This window comes from Eubalaena glacialis, chromosome X (assembly GCF_028564815.1).
Source record: "Eubalaena glacialis isolate mEubGla1 chromosome X, mEubGla1.1.hap2.+ XY, whole genome shotgun sequence".
Classification (NCBI taxonomy): domain Eukaryota; kingdom Metazoa; phylum Chordata; class Mammalia; order Artiodactyla; family Balaenidae; genus Eubalaena; species Eubalaena glacialis.
Genome location: NC_083736.1, coordinates 94,730,244 through 94,752,838, shown reverse-complemented (window position 1 = coordinate 94,752,838; position 22,595 = coordinate 94,730,244). Strand labels below are relative to the sequence as shown.

Below are 22,595 nucleotides of genomic sequence, written 5' to 3'. Positions count from 1 at the left end.
CAGAGGATGACTTTTGTTTCCCACTGCCCCTCCCAGGCATGGAGTGGCTTTCTCGGTTGCGTCTCTCAAAAATATCTAAAAGTGTATCATACCCATAGCTGCCTGGGGCAAGGGAAAGAAGATAAGGCAAGCAGCAGAGAGCCCCCAAAGCCTGGGAAGGGTGAGGGTGTTGAGGAAAATTATTGGGGGAATAAGAGTTTTGAAGGGCGTAGCAGAGATTCCAGTGTGCAATGCATATGCACAAGGTAGGACACAGGCTCAGCAAAGGTCTGACAGGAAGCCAGGCTTGCACATGTGGCTGACCTTTGGGCTCCTCAAAGGCAGGAGGTGAAGGCTAAGGCAGAGTTGGAGGCAGCCTGGCTAAGCATTGGTGGAGTGCCCCAGATCAGAAGCCAATCTGCAAAGACTAGACAATATTGTTTTCCTTTCCTTTTTGGCTCCAGGCCCTTCAGGAAATCTCCGTCAAGTCACTATCTGACCACTGATAAAATAGAAGGACAACTTCCGTGACCACATATGACAAGGATTTCAATCTTTGCAAAAATACATATTCCAATGTGTGTATATACTACAATTTGTTTATCCACTCATCCCTTGATGGACAGATGGGTTGTTTCAACCTTTTGAATATAATGAATAATGCTGCTGTGAGCATTCACGTACAGTAATTTGTTTCGGCACCTCTTTCAATTCTTTCAGGTATACACCTAGGAGTGGAGTAGCTGGGTCATATGGTACTTCTGGGTTTAATTTTGTGAGGAACCAACAAACTGTTCTCCACAGCAGTGAAACCATTTGTATCCCCACCAACAATGTACAGAAGTTCCAATTTCTCCACATCCTCACCAAAGTTCATCTTGTTATGTTCCTTTAAAAAAAAAAGCTATAGCCAATGTGGTAGGTGTGAAGTGGCATCCTATGGTGGCTTCGATTTGCGTTTACCTAACGACTAATAGATTTTCCTCTGATCATTACTTTTGCTCTGTCACACAAGTTTTGATATGCTGTGTTTCCATTTTCAATTGTCTAAACGTATTTTTAAATTTCCCAACTTGATGCATGATATATGTAAACCCATCTAGCTGGGACATAAAGGAATTTTGATGCATGTACTTTAAATCGCATTGTTGTCCCATTTTTGTGCAGAATCTTCATGTTTTATAAATGGAAAAAAAGTGTGTAAAAAACCCACTTGTTTGGGTTAGGAGGTGCCTCCTCCTCGGGGAGGAAGGCAGGGACTTTCAGGCCTGGACCTACTGGCTCATGATTGGGGCAGGGAAGAGCAATGGAGGACACACAACATACAGCTTGCAACAGCACTCTTTATTATGAAACCGAACAGCAATCGTGAGTGGGGAAAAGACACAGAACAGCTGACCCTTCAGGTGGCTATGTTACCTGGTCTACAACGTAACTTTGGCTTCTTGGTCAGCCAGGCCTCCAACCCCAGTCATGGGCGTGGCCTGAGGCTGGAGAGAAAAGATGATGTGGATGAAGACAAAGATGACATCCAAGGGCTCCTTTTAGGGGATTTCTTTGAAGGCCTCCTCTGGGATCTTGCCCTCGGTCTGGAGAGAAGGAGTCGGAATGTCAGAAGAGCCCGCTCCCCGAGTTCCATTCCCAGGCCACCGGCCTCCACCTTCTTGGCCTCCCTGAAGGCCCAGAAACGTTCATCTTTAACCCACTTGATTCCCAGACCTCACCTTGAGCATACTGAAGACATGACCAGCTCTGGTGTAGTTCCATTCGTTGTCCTGAAGGCACCTGCAGTGGGAGAACAACAGGTGATCTCCATTAGTACCACAGTACAGTCACGCTGACCATGCAATGCCACCGCTAAATCTATGCCACTTTCTTGCTGGGACACATGTACCAGTATGAACACTATGTGTAACGACGAAGAAAGACCCAGTGAAAACCAAACCATCTATCACTAGCATTCATGCCCACTAGAATTCAAAACAGAAAAGTAGAGCTGTGCAAAAGAACAAGGAAATTCAATATATACTGATCAAGAAAGATGTTCAAGAAAATAACAAATGAAAAATTCTAAAGTACAAGTCTCCAACCATCTTTTATTGAGGTATAATGCACACACCATTTTAAAGTATACAAATCAGTGCTTTTTAGTACATTCACACGATTGTGCAACCACCACAACTATCGAATTCCAAACTAATTTTACCACCTCAAAAAGAAGCTCCTTAACCATTAGTGATCACTCCCTATTCCTCCCCTTCCCCCAGACCCTGGCAACCACTAATCTGCTTTTGGTCCCTGTGGATTTGCCGTTTCTGGACATTTCATACAATATTTGACTTTTTGTGACTGGCTTCTTTCACTTAGCATCATGTTTTCAAGGTCCATCCATGTCATGACGTGTATCAGAACAGTATTCTTTTTTATGACTGAATAATATTCTACTATATGGATGTACCAAGATTTATTCATCCATTCATCAGCTACAGGACATTTGGGTTGTTTCCACTTTTCGGCTATTATCAATAATGCTGCTATGAACGTTCCTGAACAAGTTTTAGAGTGAACATATGTTTTCATTTCTCCTGGTAGGATACTTAGGAGTGGGATTACTGGGTCATATGGTAGCTCCGTGTTTAACATTTTGGGGAAGTGCCAAACTGTTTTCCCAAACCACTGCTCCCTTTTATATTCCCATCAGTAACACATGAGAATTCCAATGTCTCCACATCCTCACCAACACTTGTTATCATTCGTTTCATTGATTAAAGCCATCTTAGTGGGTGTGACCTGGTAACTCACTGTGGTTTCAATTTGCATTTCCTTGATGACTAACGATGTTGAGAAGTTTCTCATTTCCTTGTTGGCCATTTATATGTCTTCTTTGGAGAAATGTCCATTCAGAGCCTTTCCCCATTTTAAAAAAATTGGGGTGTTCGCCTTTTTATTGTTGAGTTGCAAGGGTTCTTCACATATTCTTGCCAGATATGTGATATGCAAATATTTTCTCCCGTTCTGTTGGTGGGCTTTTCACCTTTTTGATACGGTGCTTTGATGCTCAAAAGGTTTTAATTTTGATGAAGTCAACAATTTATCTACTTTTTTTCTTTGGTTGCTTGTGCTTTTGGTGTCATATGTAAGAAATGATTGCCTAATTCGTGAAGACTGACACCTATGTTTCCTTCCCAGATTTTTATAGTCTTAGCTCTTACTTTTAGATCTTTGATCCATTTTCAGGCTATGTTTGTACATGGTGTGTGAGTCAGGGGTCAAAATCTTTGGTTTGCACGCGGATACCCACTTGTCCCAGCACCATTTGTTGAAAGCACTATTAGTTTCCCATCAGATTTTTTCAGCACTCTGTCAGGTTGATAATCAGTTGACCATAAATGTGAGGGTTTATCTGTGGACTCTCAGTTCTAGTCCATTGATTCATACACTGTCCACAGGCCAGTACCACGTAGTCTTTATTACTGTGGCTTTGTAGCAAGTTTTGAAATTGCGAAGTGTGAGTCTTCTAACTTTGGTCTTCTCTTTCGAGATTGTTTTTGTGCACCTCCATATGAAGTTTAGGATAACCTTGTCAATTGTTGCAAAGAAGGATTCTGATAGGGACTGCATTGAACCTAGTTTGCTCTGGATAGTACTGCCATCTTAATAATATTGCCTTCCAACCCATGAAAATGGAGTGTCTTTCCATTTATTTAGGTCTTCTTTATTTTTTTCAACAGCGTTTTACAGACTCCGGAGTATGAGATTTGCACTTCTTTTGTTACATTTGTTTCAAAGCGTTGTACTATTTTGATGCTATGGTAACTGGGCTTGCTTTCTTTCTTTTTTTTTTTTTTAACATCTTTATTGGAGTATAATTGCTTTACAATGGTGTGTTAGTTTCTGCTTTATAACAAAGTGAATCAGTTATACATATACATATGTTCCCATATCTCTTCCCTCTTGGGCTTGCTTTCTTAATTTCATTTTTGGGTTGTTCATTGCAAGTACACGGAAATACAAATAAGTTTTGTATATCGGTCTTGTATCCTGCAACTCTGGTGAACTTGGTTATCAGTTCTAGTGGGGTGTTTTGTTTGTTTGTTGGTTGGTTGGTGTGTGTGTGGATTGTCCTGGATTTTCCGTATACAAGATAATGTCACTGAGCATTATACTATCTTGAAAACCCTTTACACATATAATAGTATGATACCTTTTTCATGGGCTCACTTTTATTTTTTGGAAGCAAAATATTCAAAAGGCTATTTTTCCAAATTGCTTGCGAGTTTCCATGATTCACTCCCCCGCCATTCCAACCCAAGCACATTCCCATGCACACCCAGCACTCACTTCTGAGACCACTCGAGTTTCATCCCAGACAGGGTGGAGAAAGCCTGCACCATTTCCTGCTGCTCCTGGGAGAGGGAGGAGGGTGTAGGCATTGGGATGGAGAACGCACTCTGAGTCTCACTGGGGCTGGCGTCCCTCACAAACAGTTCGTCATTCACAATGCATAGACTGGAGGAAAAATGGGCACTCAGACAACTGGACAGATGGACCACCCCACACCCCAAACAACGATCCTGCTCCCACTGCCACTCAGCAACTAGATTCCTTCCATACCCCTGCTGTGTCTGTCTCCCAGGTTCCTTGACTGGTCCCTCTGCCCCTCCCCACAGAGCAGAGACTGTCTACCACCTTCACTCAATTTATAGGTTTATCCCCAACCCACGGACAATTTTGCATTTACCCTTTACCACAGCCCAAGGGGTGGATGCTCTGATCCCCATTCTCGGAAGAAGACACTGAGTCACAGAGAGGTCATGTGACTGGACCAAGGTCACACAGAGAGTGAGTGTTGGGTCAAGGAGAGAACCCATAGGCCGATTCCAGAGCCCATGCTCTTATTAACCACTAGGCTAGACTGCTCCTGGGATCTCCCTGCTGGCTTTCCACAATACTGAGTAAACCTAAGGTCTGCGCCACCTCATTCCCACGCCCCTGAGCCCAGGCTGAGATAGGCATTCCCGCCCACAACAGGGCTCTCACCTGGAGTAGCTGGCAGGGGTAGCGATGAAGGTCCGGGTGAAGGCACGCACACAGCCCTGAGAACTTCCTTCCACTTCAACAGCAAACAAACAACAGTACCCCTTAGAGCCGCACGTGCTGTACACGCTCACACGGCGGTCCCCAGTCAGGCTGTGACTGGACACTCATGCTGAGAGGGCAGTTGTTCACGGGGGCCAGGGTGTCGGCAATGGGGAGGGCAACTATAGGAGCAGTCTGCGCCCAGTGACAGGGCCCTGACCACTACACAAGTTCACGGGATGCGTTTTTCACAGCCGCCCAAGAGGTGGATACTACTACCCCATTTTGCAAATGAGGAAACTGAGAGGTTAAGTAACGGCCCAAGTTCTCAGAGTAAGGATCTGGGATGAGAGCCACCAAACTCCACAGCCTGTGTCCCCAACGCCCAGGGTGTGCAGGGCAGACAGGCGTGGACACAGCTCAGACCTGGGGTGTCTGTGGGAAGACTGAGGGCTGGAGAACACAGTGCAGAAGGGGAAGGGAGGGGAGGGGAGGGGAGGGAAATGAGGGGAAAGGAAGGGAAGGGAAGGGAAGGGAAGGGAAGGGAAGGGAAGGGAATGGGTCAGGGAACCTGGGAGGTTCTGGGAGTGAGCCTGGTCAGGGGGAGGCAGCAGTGGGGCATCTGGGGAGGGGGTCTACACACACTCACCTTCCTTGAACACCCCGTTGACAGAGAAGCAGAGCATCATCTCCTGAAAGGGAAGAGCCCAGGCGCCCAGTCACCACCTCCACCTCCGACCCACCTGCGGCTTCCTGGGCCCGCCCGACGGAGGAAGCAGGCGCTCACCGTCTGGAACCACATGTCCACCACGAAGGAGCTGAAGTCATGCTGAGTCTTGGGCAACACACAGAGGGTGTGCACAATGTCACGTTTTGTGTGCTTCAGCAGCTGGACCCGCAGGTCTGTGAGGGGAGGGTAAGCGAGCGAAGGTCAGGGGCTGCCACACCCTGGGCCCTATGATTGACCCCTTCACCGCCCTTTCCCACCCAGTCTTCCCAACACACACTCACGGGGGTCCTTGAGCTTCTTCATATTCCTGCTGTCCTTGAAGTACTCGCACAAGCTGCTTCTAGGAGACAAAGAGCAACAGTGGGTGGTGGGTGTTTGCAGGAGCTGGCCTGTGTCTGCTGGGGAGTCACACGGCCCGGGAGCAGAGTCTGGGCTGTGATACTCACATGGCTGCATCCTCGGAGTGGAAGGGAATGGTCAGGGAGAAGCAGGCCTCCTCATGATAAGCACCAAGGAGATGCTGTCGGTCTCCACAGTCATGGATCAAGTAATACCTGAGCGGGAGTAATGAGGACAGTTGATCTCTGTGGTCTGGACCTCAAATGAGACTTGAGAACTCTGATGAGCAGGCCTGTGCTTAGGTGGCCTCAACTGTCCTAGCCCTCCTCCCCTTGCTCAGATTCCCAAGGGTACTTACTGCTGCAGGAATTGCAGGACTAGACTCTTCAGTGTCTCAGATCCTTTATAGCTTTCCTGTAATCAAAAGGCATTTGAGACTGTGTGGCTGATAAAGCCTCTCCTGCAACTCGCCAAATGTTGTTTGATCCTCTTCCTCACCTTGCAGGGCTTTATTACGTAAGGAGTGTCAACGTCAATGATAATTGGTGAGGGTAACTCCTGGCCATCCTGGAGAAGGGAAGAGGAAGTCAGGAGTGGAGACCAGGGGAGTGGCCCTGGATGATCCGGGAAAAGGATGGGCCCAGGAGGGTGAGGGTCAGAGGTCAGGTGTGAAAGGGCCCCTGGAAATTCCATGGGAAAGCTTACAGTGGATGTCTTCATCATGAGGTCTTGGAAGTCTCTAGTGTTATATGCAACGTGTGTGTGTGTGTGTGTGTGTGTGTGTGTGTGTGTGTGTGTGTGTGTGTATTTAACAGTATTTTTCCAGGAATTATACCCATGTCATTTTCAGGAGACCATGTGCCCCAAAATGGTTAAGGCTCTGATGCCAACATGTAATCTAGGCAAGAACCAAGGGGCTTGAGGGCAGGTGCAGCGGTCACCGACATTAGTACGAGGCAATGATTTTCATAGTCACTTAACAGGCATAATAACTTCGGGAAACATTCTCTGATGGCCCTGTCCAAAACCAAAAATAGAGAAGAGGTGGTTGATAGTTCAAGGCTGCAATGCTTCCTTTGAGTTAAAACAGTAATACCATAAACAGAGATCAGTGTGGTCTGGCCCACCCAGCAGCCCCCTTTGCCCACCTCTGCTTCTGATTTTAAGGGTTTTCGGTCCACTTCCCTGTTGAGCACTGAGCATCTGTCATCTTACTGTGTGAAAGGCACTGTCTCCTCATCTCTCTCAATACCTTCACTTTAATAGTCCTTCCCTCCCTCCCTTCCTCTCCTTCCCCTGGGTAGCTCCCACCCAGACTACTCGGACTCCCTTCTCCAGTGCCACACGGACCAGCATTTCAAACCCATGCTGCAGGGCTTCCTTCCCCTCCCTTCCTTCCTCCAGGGCCCCACTGAAGGCTGTGGAGAGAAGAGGGAATGGGGTGGGAGCCCGGGGCTCTGCTACCTCACTGAGGGTCCAGGACTCTGCCAAGGCCCGGACACCCCCGAGGGATGGCCCACGATGCGGGGGCAGGGAGGTGAGTGAGGCGGGGCTCAGGAGGCAGGAAGGGAGATGGAGGGGGATGAAGACAGAAAGAGAGTGAAGGTAGGAGGGGAGAGATGAGAGAGACATAGGGGCACAGAGACAAGGGAGAGAGAGAAAACAAAGGGAAGGGAAAGAAGCTCTCCCATGGTCGGGGTCAGGGAAGAAGAGAGAAGAAAGGGGAAACGGCACACCTTTTGCGGCTCTTCACCTGCCCCAGAATCGCCCAGACACACCAGGTAGGAATGGAAAATATGCCCATGTTGGGCTGGGGGGCCCACTGGATGCTGGCTGAAACTTTGTCACCTGTGTGAGCTCAGCCAGACTTGGGCATGGGAAACAGAGCAGCCATGGGGGAAGATCTTCCCCAGAAGGAGGAAAGGGTCAGGTCCCAGCTCAGTATGGGGCTGAGGATCCGTGGCCCACTCTTATGATCACCGTCTTCTCTCCCGATGACCCCTGCACCTGTCTGAGTTGGTTCTTTATCTGAGGAATCATACCTGTCTCAGGCTGCCCAGGGCTCCTGTGAAGGACCAGATGGGATGATGTGACGTGTGCAGGGAGGGATGGGAAGTGCCCCTGAGAGCCCTGTCCTTCTGTCTCCTCTACCACCTCTGCCCTCTGCCTTCCACTCCTGCCTCAGGAAGCCCTCTGATCACTGGCGGGGGCCCACGTCTGGCCCCTTGACTCAAGGAGCCCTGCTTTTTCCCAAGGAGGGTCCAGCTCCTGGCATTGGGCCAGCAGAATGGATGTCATGACAGCAGCCACCCACGGCCTCAGCCCTCAGCATGGCGCAGGAAAGCCCCCATGTCAACCTGAGAGAGGAGGGGGGACCCCTTTGGAGGAAGGGGAAGAGGGCCCCTCTCAGAACGGGGGAGGCAAACGCCATCTCAGCACAAAGAAGGAAGGCTTCTCTCAGCATGAGGCCCTGGGCTGGAGGACCCTTCTCAGTCCAGGGCGCCAGCATCTGGATCAGGGCTGGTCGCTCCTGGTCCTGGTGAGGAGGAGAAGCCCTGCTTCCTGGGGCACACTCTTGGGAGGCCTTGGTGGAATATAGCTGGGCACAGAGAGCTGGAAACAGACCCCAGAGCCCCTGCAGAGGTGAGCAGGTCAGGGGAAGGGAACTCCTCACCGGTGATAGGCACAGAGAGAGCAGAAGGTGGGGCCTGTGATCCTCCCAGAAGACCAGGGCTGCCACCTTTGGCAAAGGGGCACTGTCACAGATAGTCTAGGCTCCCATGGGTGAAGGTCACCAAGAAGGGTGACAGGGTGTTCACACTGACCTTACATAGGTGGACCAGTCTGGGAAGGTGCCACACAATGGGTTCCCTTGCAGCCACAGCTCTTCAAGCTTCAGCCCTTTCATCTTGCTCAACTCCCACACAGACTTCAGCTGAGAAATATGGGGCGGAAGTGGGAAAAGGAATCCCAGGGAAAGAGGGACATCCGGATCTCTGCACCCCCAGCGCTCTCCCTCCCTTCCCCACAGGTACCTTCACCTGCCTCCTGTCATCACTCTGATGGCCACTAACACGGCCCCCCCCCCAAATCTCAACCCAACTTTGATCTGGCTCCCCCTTCTCACCTTATTTTTGGAGAGGTTCAGGATCTTGACCGTGGGGGCCATCTGTAAAATATCAGACAGGCCATCCAGCTGGTACAGTTTGTTGCTGCTCAAGTTCAAGGACAACAGTTTTGGGGCAAGAAGAGGTAGAGTGAAGGTTACTATCTAGGACCTTGGAGACAAATCTGCCCTCCACCCCATCTCTTCCACCCCCTACACTAATACCAGCACTGGGCCTACAGCCTCACCTCAGGGAAATTCTTTTCGATGATCTGCAGGGTGGCAGCCACGCAGTTTCTTCGATTCAGAATTATGTCAATACCATGGCCCAACAAGCCTTCAGGAAGGAGATGGGAGGGAATCAGATGGCTGAGTGGGGTCTGGGGCCAGCACCAGACCCGCCCCACGTTACCATCCCTAAGTCTCCCTCCAGGAAGACCCCTCTGCCCTCGCCCGCCCTAGAATTACTGCTGTCAGCCGTACCTGGGTCAACGCGGAGCCTCTGGAGGTCAAGAGCTTGCTGGGAGACATCAAATCGTTTGCTCAAGGTCAGCTGCAGAGAGAGAGATGGAGAGAACCGCTCTGAGGCTGTGGTGGTGGCAGGGAATTCGGGGGCGAGGGGGACGGGGGGCTGGAGGAAGGAGAGGTGGGTCTGAGCGTTGGCACACAGCATGCCTTGAGTCTGCATTACCTTTAGCTGCTCCATTTCTTCTGGCTTCAACTTATCCCGCACAGAGTAGGGAACAGCGGAGGGGCTGACAAAGACAAGTATCTGCAGGAAGAAGAGGTGGGGTAAGCACCAGGAACTCTAGTTCCAAAGAAGACAACCAGCCCCTGGCCTGTACTCCTTCCTCAGGATGAGGTACAGGTAATGCCCGCGACACACACCTTTCGGCTCTCCTCGTCACAAATCTTGTTGCTGACATCCATCAATGCAGACGCAGTGCTTGCTTCCTGGACAAAGAACTGAGCCCCATTGTGCATAAAGTGGAACTACAGGGATTGAATGCAACAGCAATAGTATCAGAAGCCAACAGACCCTGCTGAACCAGGTCTCTCTCTCCCCCTTCCCTGTGCCCACGCGTCTGGCTTCGGCATCCTCTCTTACGTCCACTGGAGTGAAGGGGACACCGCAATGGCTCTGGATTGAGTTCATTAGCCATGTCTTGTCATACTGTATCCCACAAGGAATCTAAGGATGAAAAGAAGGGATGGGAGAGAGGACAGACAACAGGGAATTTAGGCTGGAGGACGAACCTTTTCCTGTTCTTTTCCGGCCTTCTACTGAGCTTGAAAGGGCTTCTAAAGAAGGGACCACTGGCATGATTTCTTATGGGTGTGTGTAATATGGATTTCCTAAATACTCTTTCTCTCCAGTCAAACTCTCTTCCAAATAATCAAGGTGTCAGAGATGATCTTCCTTTTATAAATTTCCAGGAGATCCTACCCAGTGCAGACACTGCTTGCCCCTCAGACAAGGTCTCCAGAGGCTCGACCCTCCATCTCCCACACTCAGCTTGCCAAACTGAGACCTCCAATGTGGCGTTGCTCTATATCCTTGGCAGTAGTTTCCATCTTTGCTCTGAGACAGGCTCCTCCGTTCTCCTCACAGTCAGCCTGTTTCCTTTACACTGCTTCTCTGAATCTGCCCTTAGATGAACAGGATTGTTAACTCCTGGTCATAAGAAGGACAGATTACAAACTGTCCCCAGTGAAATAAACCAGCATCTCTACATGAGACCAACACAACTCCCCCTGACTTTTCTCTCCTGCACATTCCATACATTTTTCAGGATACTCACTGTGACCCTGAACCAGCTCCCTGGGGTTCCATCTTGTGTGTTCTCCTGCATTTCTCTCTCCAGAGGTTTTCTGTTTCTCCACACAGTCATATGCATGCGGCCTTCACTGTGCCATCTCACTCTCCTCTCGTTGCCTCGGATGGTACAGGGAGAGCTGCAGGGGGGATGTGGAGTGAAGGAGGGTGAGTGGTCATACGTGCTAAGAAAGTCTTCTGTACACCCTCGTCTCTTTGACACCAGCACTACAATTAGGATTGCTCAACCATTATTTCACTTCTAGCATGCTTCAGTTTTGCAGTGACAGAAGAGAAACAAGTCCACGGAGAGTGAGAGAGGTGCATAGTCCCAGGGGCTGCTGTGTACAAACCCTGCTGCCTGGTCACTTACTGTCTTACTTCGGGGTCCTCCTGGACATCCCTCTTCACCACGTTTCCATCATCCTCTTGGAGGTGTGAGGGCTGAGGCTCACATCCATCGTGTTCATAATGAGGGCTCCTCTTGCCAGAATTACCTGGGAAAGAACTACAACCTTTCTTTCTTCCTTGAGGTGGTCTACCACCATCACTGTATTCTGAAAAGAGGAACAAAAATACAGGTTTGAAGACACATCTGTGGTGCACTTACCACGTACCATGTCTTAGGCTAACAGGATGGTAGGGCAGGCACAGTGCCAACCTGGCCTAAGGGACCAATCCCACAAACCTCAGAAAGGACACTCTTCTGCCTGTGCAGAGAGGACAGCCTTATCCGACAGATGGCACTATCGGGGGAAGAATCGAGGAGGAGCAGGATGAGGAAGAGGAGGACAAGGAGGAGAAAGAGGGAGGAGAAGGAGGAGGGAGGAGAATGAGGAGGGAGGAGAGGACAACTGCGTTGAAACTTTTAACACAGTGGAGCAGGACTGATAAGGAACCGAGGTGTATGCGTCCATGGGTTAGACTGGACACCAGTCGTATATGTACCAGGAAGGCACCCGAATCTTGCCTTCTCTCAGGACTTTCCAACAACCACACCAATACCTCTCTCGTGCTTCCCAAATCCAATCAGCCACCAAACCAATTCCACTAACAACCAGCAAGCTAGCTGGACTTCCTTTGCCAGTGCACTAGGAGCTTTAATGTCAGGTGGCACTGATGTCACAGCCTCCTGAACTGTCTCCCTCCCTCCAGCCTTGCCCTGAACAATACTCTGTTTGAAAGAGCCAGGGTGAGCTCTCTTTTGGGCCAGCCTGAAATGCCTTTCAGCTCAGCAGGCAACTCTTCCTCACTTCAGCTCTTCTATAACAAAGGTGTGAATGGTAACCTGGAATGATGTGTCAACCACCGTTTCCAAGTGTTTAGGGATTCTTCTTTTTGTTTTCTATTACTGGTCTCTAATTTGATTCCATCGTGGCCAGGGAATACACTCTGGGAGATTTCAATTCTTCTTTTTTTATTTTTATTTTTTTTTAATAAATTTATTTCTTTATTTATGGCTGCGTTGGGTCTTCGTTGCTGCACACGGGCTTTCTCTACTTGCGGCTAGCAGGGGCTACTCTTCGTTGCGGTGCACAGGCTTCTCGTTGCGGCGGCTTATCTTGTTGCGGAGCATGGGCTCTAGGCGCGCGGGCTTCAGTAGTTGTGGCACGCGGGCTCAGCAGTTGTGGCTCGAGGGCTCTAGAGCGCAGGCTCAGTAGTTGAGGCGCACGGGCTTAGCTGCTCTGCGGCATGTGGGATCTTCCTGACCAGGGCTCGAACCTGTGTCCCCTGCACTGACAGGCGGATTCTTAACCACTGCACCAACAGGGAAGTCCCTCAATTCTTTTTGAGTTTACTGAGGCTTGTCTGATGGTCGAGGAGATGGTCTAACTTGGTGAATGTTACAGAGACCCTCGGGGAAAAACCTGTACTCTGCTGTTGGTGGGCGGACTGTTCTATTTATGTCATGCAGATCTCGTTAGTTTCCTGTGTTATTCAGGTCTCCTATATCCTTGCTGATTTTCTCTCTGGTAATTCTGTCACTTGCTAAGAGGGAGGTGGGTGTGGAAGGCCCCCACTATAATTATAGATCTGGCTCTTTCTCCTTTCAGCTCCACCAGTTTTTGCTTCATGTACTTTGAGGCTCTGTTGTTTGGTGCATACACATTTAGGATCTTTATGTCTCCCTGGTGTCCTGATCCTTTCATCATTCTGTAAGGCCTCTCTTTGGCTCTTGTTCATTTTTTTTACTCTGACATCTACTGTACTGGATACTGAAGCCACAGGCACGCTTAGAAAGTGTCCTGGGTATACCTCACCTTGTATTCACTCCTAGGAGTTGTGTTGCTGTTCACCCCCACCCCCGCCCACAAATTCTCCCCTCCAACATATCTAATTCACCATGGGAAAAGATTTGGAAGTTTTTCGGCACCTGCAGAAATAAGATCGTGTCAATTCTCTTCCCCATAGGTGGATTCACTAAGGGTATTTTATTTTTAACACATTCCACTGAAACAGTGAACCAGCAGATAATCATACCAGTGGCTTGTGGGGAGGGAGGATTATGGTAATTACACTGTTAGAAACCAGCTTCCTTTGGGTTGTAATACTTAAGGCTCTCTAGGTTTGTGGGCTGTGCCTTTTGTACATTAACTATTCCATGTTGTCTCAGGTCACGCTTATGAGTAAAGATCCGTCCAGGGCTGATCACTCCACGATGGAGTGACTACGACCAGGCCTCAGATGAACTCCTCTGGGGAGCCGTTGCTTTCCCTGTGCGGCCCGCTGTCAGGGCAATCCTGCTACTCACAACCTTGGGACTTTCCCTGTGTGGCACTGGAAGTGAAAGTAAACACAGATAGGGCATTGGACCCACAAATGCCACTTGCTCAGTCCCCAAACCTCGGAGGGGGCTTGGCGTGCTCTCTTTCTCCCACACTCCACATCCAACTGGTCAGGAAATTCCCTCGGCCCCTCTCTCAAAGTATGTCCAGAAGCCAGCCACTTCTCACCACCTCCATTACCACCACCCTGGCCAAGATACCAACATCTATCTCCTGGACTGTACTGCTGTCCAGCTGGCCCCTCTGCTTTCATCCTGGCTCCCTTACCTGTCTGCTTTCAACCCAGCAGCAGAGCGCAAGTCAAATCATTTCACTCCTCTGCTCAACACTACATAACAATGGTTTGAAGCCCACCAACATGTTCAAAAGCCAGGAGTTCATAATGATACTCATCAACAATAACAACAACAAAGAGGAAACTTATTGGTGACCTTTGGAGAATGCCAGGCAACCAACTCGTTTTCAGGAAAATCCAGCAATGAAAGGGAAAAATTCACATTTTAAAGGGAGCAGTAAGGGCATGTGGTCTACGTACGGTGTATAGGAAGAGTCAGAGTCATTTGCAAGAACGCACATTCCTTCCGAAATAACGTTGCCGAGGGGAAAGCGTAAAAGGGAGCTAGCTAACATCTACCGCAGTCCCCCCGCTGACCAACTACATCGGGTGCCTAAACAGGGCTAGAGACCTCCCTCAGCAAGGTGATTAAGACATAGGAATCTCAGGCATTGCCTTGTTTTGGAACTCTTCCAGGAGAGTGGGTATGTGATCAAAAGCCACAGAGGGGTCATCACACACACACGCGAGCCCACACACACGCTCACACGCACACGCATACATTCACTTACTGAACATTTGCAACTCAGTCTGATCCCTGTCTCACAGTCGTGCTGCCAGAATCAAAGGCGATCACAGGAGTATTATAAAGCAACTAGTGCCTCCCGCTCAGGCTGCCTGGGTTGCCCCTCAGGCTCCACCACTTATGAGCTGATCCTCCCACGAAGAAATAGTCGTTAGTATCCTTTATGACATCATGTGTATTCATATGGTGACTTCCTGTGTCGTTTTGGAATTCTGCCTACGTCATTGCTATGCCACTGAGTACATGGCAACAGCATCCCCGCTATGGTAGGGAGAGAACACGGTGAGAAGTAAGCCAACACTTGCCCAGCAGCAACCAACATTTGCTCAGTGTTGGGCAGACTCACTAGATTTCTTTGACCTCTTCACAAATACCCCATGACGTTTGTATCCACGGTTCCTTCTCAGGCTCACAGGGGTTAGATACAATAAATTTTCCAGGATTCTCAGCCAAGTAAGTGGCAGAAGGGGGATTGTGTCCTCACCTATCAGTCTCCCTCCACATCTTAAGTGTTCCTCCAGCTACTGCACTGGTTCTCCTTTAATGGTGAGCTTTCAGGTCTCGGGGACAGATTTCTGTGAGCAGACCTGGGATGATGTTTTGTGACCAGGTGCTAGTCGCTCCTGCTTGGGTGGGTCCAGGTACCTCGGACCAAGTGGAGATATCTGTCTTGAAGTAGAGGAGAAATCAGTCTGGATCACAGGGTTTGCAGATTAGAAATCCCTTTGGGCTGGCAATGCCTGGTGTAGAATAACAACTAATTAATATCTGTTAAATGAATGTGTGTAATGGCGACTTGGGATCATCAACAAAGCCACATTTGAGAATCCGCAGATCTCAACCATTTCCACCCACATCTATTTATTTCAGACAAAAAAAAGAAAAAAGAAAAAAGAAAAACTGGGCTGCAAAACTGTTTCATAACCTGCTTGTAAAACTCGCATGTGTTGATTCTTGCTTTTGCAAAATTAATATTTTTCATTCATGTACAGTTAGAAATAGAGCTAAGCCCCTCCCTGTTGACTAACACTAAAACTACAGCTTTTCTGATCACAGGAAGGGAGGCTTTTGCAAACAGTGGGGACACAGAAACAAGGAGAAACTTTCTTTGAATCCAGCAGACACAGCTTCTTCCAGGATGTCTGATGGGTGGGGGAAGAAAGTTCCGGACCCACAGGCATGACTGTGGGTGCTCAGCTTTGTGACAGACAGTAAGCATGGCTTACTTCTCAGAGGAAGAGAAAAGTGTGAGTGTGCATGGGTGCGTGTTAATATTTTGCATTATAAGCATTTATAAAAAGGTTACAGATACATGTATTCCAAATCATGTTGGTAAATGCACTGCCCCCCTAACTGGATCCTACTCTACATTTTCTGGATCCCACTGTATTACATATGACCAGTTTTTGCTCCTTGGTCTTAGTCTTAATATGCTTTTTAATGATTTTTTTTTTCATATTGGTGTTTGACTGATTTCTTTAAATTACGAAAGTACTGTGATAGAGTTCTCTGTACCAAAAAAAAAAAAGGAACAATACCCATGGGTTGACCAGGGTTATAGAGCATCCCCAGTGGTGGAGGCCAAAGAACCCAGTGGAGCACAGCTTGGGCTTCAGGGTAAGTCCAGGACTTGAGTCTCTGTTCTTCAGCTTCCCAGAAGAACCATACCAATATTTTTCAATGTAAAACATAGTTTTCTAAGGACGTGTGATGACAGTTACAGCAATATGCATTTCCTCTAACAGTGTATGAGAACCTAATTGCCTACAGTATGCTTAAACCATTCAGAAGTCATTCTTATACTTTGACCCAAACATTTCCCTTTTTGAATTTATCATACAAAATGTTTCCTGCCTAAATATATACCTACAGCTACACGGCTGTGCTTTACAGGCTCTTTGGCACAGAAGGACGATGGGACCAGAGTGGCTGCTATTGTCACAAGAGGGGTAGAAATGATTGTCATTGGAATCAAGCACAGGTGGAAAAGAAGGGACGTGAGTACCTGACATACAGAGTGTAAAGGCCAAGGGATGGATGTAGGGGCCGGAAAAATGAGGGTGAGCACTGGGAAGAGAACGAAACACAAATGAAAAAAGCCTCTAAGGACTGAATTCATCCTGGCGATATGCACACACCCTCTGGAAACCTTCCTTTCTTTCCATGTGTAGCTTGTCTGTCTCTGTTACTTCACCTTCAGTTTGAACACCAGAGAAACAGTTCCCACACAGTCTGAGAAAGGAGAGACAGTACAGGGCAACAGCGTCCAACGATAGGCCTCTCAGACAGAAGGCTGGAGTTCAGGGCATCTTGGTCCCAGACCCCACACTCATCACTGCCTACCCGACTTTGTGAGTCCCATCCCAGTGCTCGTTTCAGTCTGAACACAGAGTCACACATTAATGATTATGGGCAAAAGATTTGAGGTCAGATCGATCAGAGTTTGAATACTGGTGCTAAATTCTATGGTCCAAGGCAAGTAACTTTGACCTTACGGTGACTCAGTTCCTCCGCCCCCCCCCCCCACCCGGCCAAAGTGAAGACAGTAATAGTTTTTACCTCATGAGGTAATTGTGAGAATTGAGTTGGTATGTGGAAATACATGGAAAGCCCCTGGAGAAGTGCCTGTGACCTAATGAGCACTACAAATAAGCTAGCTATTCCTAGGTCAAGTACTTAATACAGTATCTGGTGTTCAGTAAGGGATGAATGTGTATTAGTAGCATTTGTTGTTATGAAAAGGAAAATGGATGGCTGTATGGGGGCAGGTTGCAGTGTCAGCTACTAATGTATCTTATAAAGTGGCAATAGTAAAACCGGGCAGCCCCAGTGGGAAGCAACCTGACATACTGTTTAAGGGGACCAAAATTAAAAGTTCAGAGCCTGAAACAGGCATGTGGAAGGATTAATGGGGCGGGGGGGGGGCTGAAGTTCCCATTTCCAAACGCTGCACAAAAAAAGAAAAAGCATCATTGTTCAAGAAACAGTTTGGGTTTAAGTGGTAGGTTACAAAAAGCAAGACAGAATATTCCTGACACCGCATGATACAATGTGAAAAAAAAAAGTCAGGGTATAAAACTGTATATTACAGTATGGTTCCTCAGAAGAAGATATTAATGAATGTTAATGTTTTTATGGCTCCTCAGAAGAAGATATTAATGAATGCTTATGTTTTTATGTGTAATTATAAACATTAAGAAGTCAAGGCAAAGGAACGCGTGAGAGTGTCAACTATGTTTATAAATGGGTGATTGGAATGCACAATAGTTATTCGTTCAGATCTATGCTTTGCTTGTATAAAAGGATGTTTGTGTCTGGGTCAGCGTCTTCCCAGGTGCTTAGGGTGAAGCACTATACCTGTTGGCTCCGTACGCAGCATAACAAGGACAATTTATCATTGATAAGCAGATATGAGTATCTCCTCGCTGATTAATAAGCTGCAACACTTTACATGACTCACCCAACTTTTCCTGATCCCCGGTTCCTTACATGTAAAAATCAGGGGTTAGGGCTAACCGCCAGCTTAATCAAGATATAGAACACATACCACACTCCCTAAAGGTTCCCAGTTAATCTCCTCTTCTTCCTCTGGCCCCATGCAAACTTTGATCTGCTTTCCATTTCCATACATTAGCTTTTCCTGCTCTAGAATTTCGTATAAATGGAATCACACATCCTGTACTCCTTTGTGTCTGGCTTCTTTAACTTAGCATAATTTTTTTTTTTTTTTTGAGATCCACCCGTGTTCTTGCCTTTTTATTGCTGGGTAATATACCATTGTATTGATTTGTTTACCTTTAATGTTGTTTTAATGAAGTTTCAGGAGGAAGTGAAAGTCCACCCTTGTGTTCAATCAGCCATCTTCCTGGTCACTGTTCTGTTCTTATACAATGGATATAATTTCAACCTTTACCACTCCTTTATCTCTCTAGGGAAATACTACCTTTAGGTCTTTTCCAGGCTTTTCTATTTTTCCTATTCCCTCAGTACCAATCACTCCATGTGTTGCGTTTGTTCTGTCCCTTCCACGCTTACCCTGGGTTGTGACCGTCTCCTGCAGAGAAGACTTCACTGTCGAGTCAGCCCTGGGCTCCTGGGTGCTTGGCTTTAACCCATACCTGGCTCTGGGCTCATCAGTGGTTTAGCCTTCCTCCCTGACCCTACCACTGGTGGCCCCTGCCTTACCACTGTGTTTTCCCATTCCCTCCCTCCCTCGCTCGCTCCCTCCCTCCCTCGCTCCTTCCCTTCCTTCTTTCCTTCCTTGAAGGACAGCATTCTCCGTTTATTACATGGGAATTCTTATTTCATACTTTCCAGCACAGTTATGTATTCATTACGATTGGACTATTCTATGTATTCATTATTGGAATATTATTATTCCAAAACCACAATTATAAGATTTTTAAACTAAATATTGTAAAATACTTGCACTCTCATCATTTAAATGGTTCAGGCAGTTCTCAACCTTGTTTACACACTAGAGTCACTTGGGAAGATTGAAAAAATCACTAGCGCCAGCCTACACCCACAACAATTAAAACAGATTTGGGGGCAGACCCAAGCAATCACATTTTTAAAACTCTTCATGTGATTGCAGTGTGCAACCAAGGTTGAAAACCACTATGTTAAAAGGCATCAGCTTTGGGGTGATGCTTATGCTTGCCAGAAGACCTTAGGAATGCCTGCCACCTCACTTTGCTGACTTTCCACTCAGTGCTCTTTTGGGGACCTAGTGATTCCATTAGCTTACAGTGGGGATTGGTAAACTATGGTCCATGAGCCTGTTTCTGTATGACCTGCAAGCTAAGAATGTTTTTACATAGTCGAATGGTTAAAAAAATCCAAAGAAGAATCGTATTTCCTGGCATGTGAAAATTATTTGAAATTCACATGTCCCTGTCCGTATATAAAGTTTTATTGGAAGACAGCCATGCTGTGTCTGGGGCAGCTTTTGCTCTACAATGCAGATCTGGATAGCTCCATCGGAAACTGAAAGGCCTGCAAAGCCTCAAATATTTGTCATCTGGCCCTTTCCAGGAAAAGGTTTCTGAGCTCTGGCTTAGAGCAAGTGTCCTTAAAGCAAATGCACAGTAACAGTGGTAAATGGCTGACGGTCCCTTTGGCTAAGCCTGGGAAGAAGATTTACTGTAGTAACTTGCGACTTCACCGTAGGGTCCTTCCTCAGTAGTCCACTCATTCATGGTGTTCTGGCTCAAGTGTGGGAATTGAGTAAGGGACTACCATTTGCCATCAAGATAGGTCAAGTCACCAGATCTAATGCTTGATTTATTTATTTTTATGTTCTTATATTTTATTACAAATATTTATTTATATTTTATTGATTTTTACACTGATCAAATGCAACTTTGGAGTATGTTCAGATATTTCAAGATCCAAGGGATCTGTTGATCAATTAGCCACCTTCAAAGATTGCTGTAGGTCAAACCAATGTGACTACCCTTCCAGCCTTGCTGCTTATTAAGGTAAACAGCACTCACCTTGAGGCAGGAGGTTAAGTGCTCCTACTGGGCCTGCAACTCCAGGACCCCAACATCCCCACTGAAATGAGGGGATCTCCCATCTCATCTGTGGCCTACACAAGCCAGCCACTTCAGAACACTTCGAAGATGAAGGTGCCCTCCGCACTAATGTGTTTCTCAGTGCTGTGGGGAAGGGAGCGTCCTCTGAGTCCCTAACAGCATCTGTTTGGTCCACCGACACATTGACTTCAAAGGCATTTCATTCAAGTGACCACAGGCGACAACTCCTGCAACTGTTTCACCATTGTGTGCCATGGAACACCAATATTTCATCCTCTAATGTCAGTTGGATCCTTACTGTCTTCAGATGCACCTAAGCCAAATAACTTTTCTCAGATTCCCACTTCCTTCAGGGCCCTTGGCTTGCAACCAATTTTGGTGTCAAGTACTCTATCAATCAAAGTTCCCACTTGCCTATGCCAGCTATTCGTTCTAATAGCTATTTTATAAAAATAAGACCTTGTTAATAAAATATATTACATAGCTGACAAAAACTCTGTGAGGGCCAGAAAAGCCGGCTTGGATGCTATGCAGCCAGGGGAAACCCACTCACGCTATGGGACTGCTATAGCTGAAACACCACTGCTGCCTGCGTGCTGACATGTATGCATTCCAGGCACTCTGCTGTGACTGCTCCATAAGAACCAGAGACCCCTCCCATCATACACAGTTGACCATGTCACTGAGCCATACGTGGCTCCCATGTCATTCAGTTACGCCTCCAAGTCTCAGGATGGTGCATATGCTTGATACAACCGAGATCCCATTTAGAACCCGAGCTGTGAGGGGTTCTGGTTAATGTGTACACACACACACACACACACACACACACACACACACACACACACTGGTTTCATGTTTTTAGCTTTTTGGTCACTAAAGAACAGGAAAGCATATGAGTGTTCATGTATGTCAGAAGAGTTGCCAATGGAATCCTATTCATAGTTGATTTTATAGAACGTTATAATTTTTGCTTCTGTAAATGGTATATTCAGAATGAAAATGGTACTTTCTATTTGTTACAATCATTTTGTGTATATTAGTCTTATACTCAACAAACTTATTAATCTCTATCTTAATTTCCTTAGCCTCTCTTGAATTTACATGAAGGTAACTATGTTACCTTGACAGCTTTATTTTCACTTGTACACATTTATTAATTCACATGTGTATAGATGCATATATACATTCTGGCTCACTGTACTGCCTAGGAGATGTAGTATGATGCTAAAACAAAGTGGTCATGTAAGTCATCTTTGTCTCTCTTCTGATTTTAAAGGGAATGCTTCCAACATTTCGCTATTAAGTATGATGTTTGATGTAGTTTACTCCTTTTTTAATATTTGTTGTCAGTCTAAAGAAACATCTTTCTATTTATGAATTGCTGAGAATTCCTGTTATTGTCAGTTTTACTGCTGATTGGTTGTTTCAATTTTTGTAGGCCTTTTTTTACTGAATATTTTGTGATAATCCTCCTTTCCTCCTTCCTTTATTTCACTAATGGGCTAAATTAACTTCACAGATCTCCTAATGTTAAACCAACGTGGCATGCTTGGGATTAAACACGACTTTGTCATACTGTGTTTCCTGTCTTAGCCGTGGCAGGATTTAGCTTGCTATTAATTTATGCATACTTTTTGCATTTGTGTAACTAACTGAGATTGGCTAATAATTTTGCCTTCTCGTGTATTCTTTGTCAAGAATACTTTTAATAATATTAAGATTTTCTGTTTCTTTAGCATGGAAAATCGTGTTTTTCTCTGGGATTTATCTGTTTTCTCTAAATTGTAAATTTATCAGCATATCTTTTCCATAACACTGTTGTATCTTTTGAATCTTTGCTGAAACTGAAAGTGTGACAACTTTTCTCATTTCAGAGTGGCTTCTCTGTGCCTTATCTCTAATTTTCTTGACCCTTGTTGCCAGATGTTTCCTTATTATCTTATCTCTCTAAAGTGCTTGCAGCTAGCATTTTGTTGTTGTTGTTGAACTCTGTCATATCTGTTATCAGTTCCACTAATTTCTGTTCTTATTTTTATTATTTTTCCTTGACAAGAGTGGAAAGACATGAGATTAATTTTTATAAAGTAAATGATCCATAACAGGCTTTTCATCTACCACCAGGTTTTATTTTCTAATTTTTATGTTTGAATATAATGAACACTCAAATATCCAATCCATTCATCTGTTTGGAAGAGGCCCGCAGCTTTGCAATGCTGCCACTGCCACCACGTCTATTCAGTTCCACTGTTGGCATATCAGATGATTAAGGAAGAGGGAACTGGAGCACTGAAGTAATAGGATCTCTACTATAAATACAGCTGACCCTGGAACAACAGGGTTTGAACTGCGTGGGTCTA

At 46.6% G+C, this 22,595-nt stretch overlaps 1 protein-coding gene across 1 annotated transcript; it reads right to left on the bottom strand.

The window, feature by feature from the left end:
* Positions 1-1,523: 1,523 nt before the first annotated feature.
* Positions 1,524-11,574, bottom strand: LOC133081853 (nuclear RNA export factor 2-like). The gene is made up of 20 exons (XM_061178181.1): positions 11,423-11,574; positions 11,036-11,189; positions 10,342-10,425; positions 10,122-10,226; positions 9,925-10,005; positions 9,717-9,786; positions 9,484-9,570; positions 9,255-9,364; positions 8,953-9,062; positions 7,069-7,144; positions 6,626-6,694; positions 6,486-6,541; positions 6,235-6,342; positions 6,070-6,128; positions 5,846-5,961; positions 5,708-5,750; positions 5,020-5,092; positions 4,321-4,488; positions 1,704-1,764; positions 1,524-1,568 (listed from the first exon to the last, which is right to left on the bottom strand). The coding sequence occupies exons 2-20, from the start codon at positions 11,129-11,131 to the stop codon at positions 1,524-1,526; spliced, it is 1,617 nt and encodes a 538-aa protein (XP_061034164.1). The 5' UTR covers positions 11,132-11,189; positions 11,423-11,574.
* Positions 11,575-22,595: the final 11,021 nt, after the last annotated feature.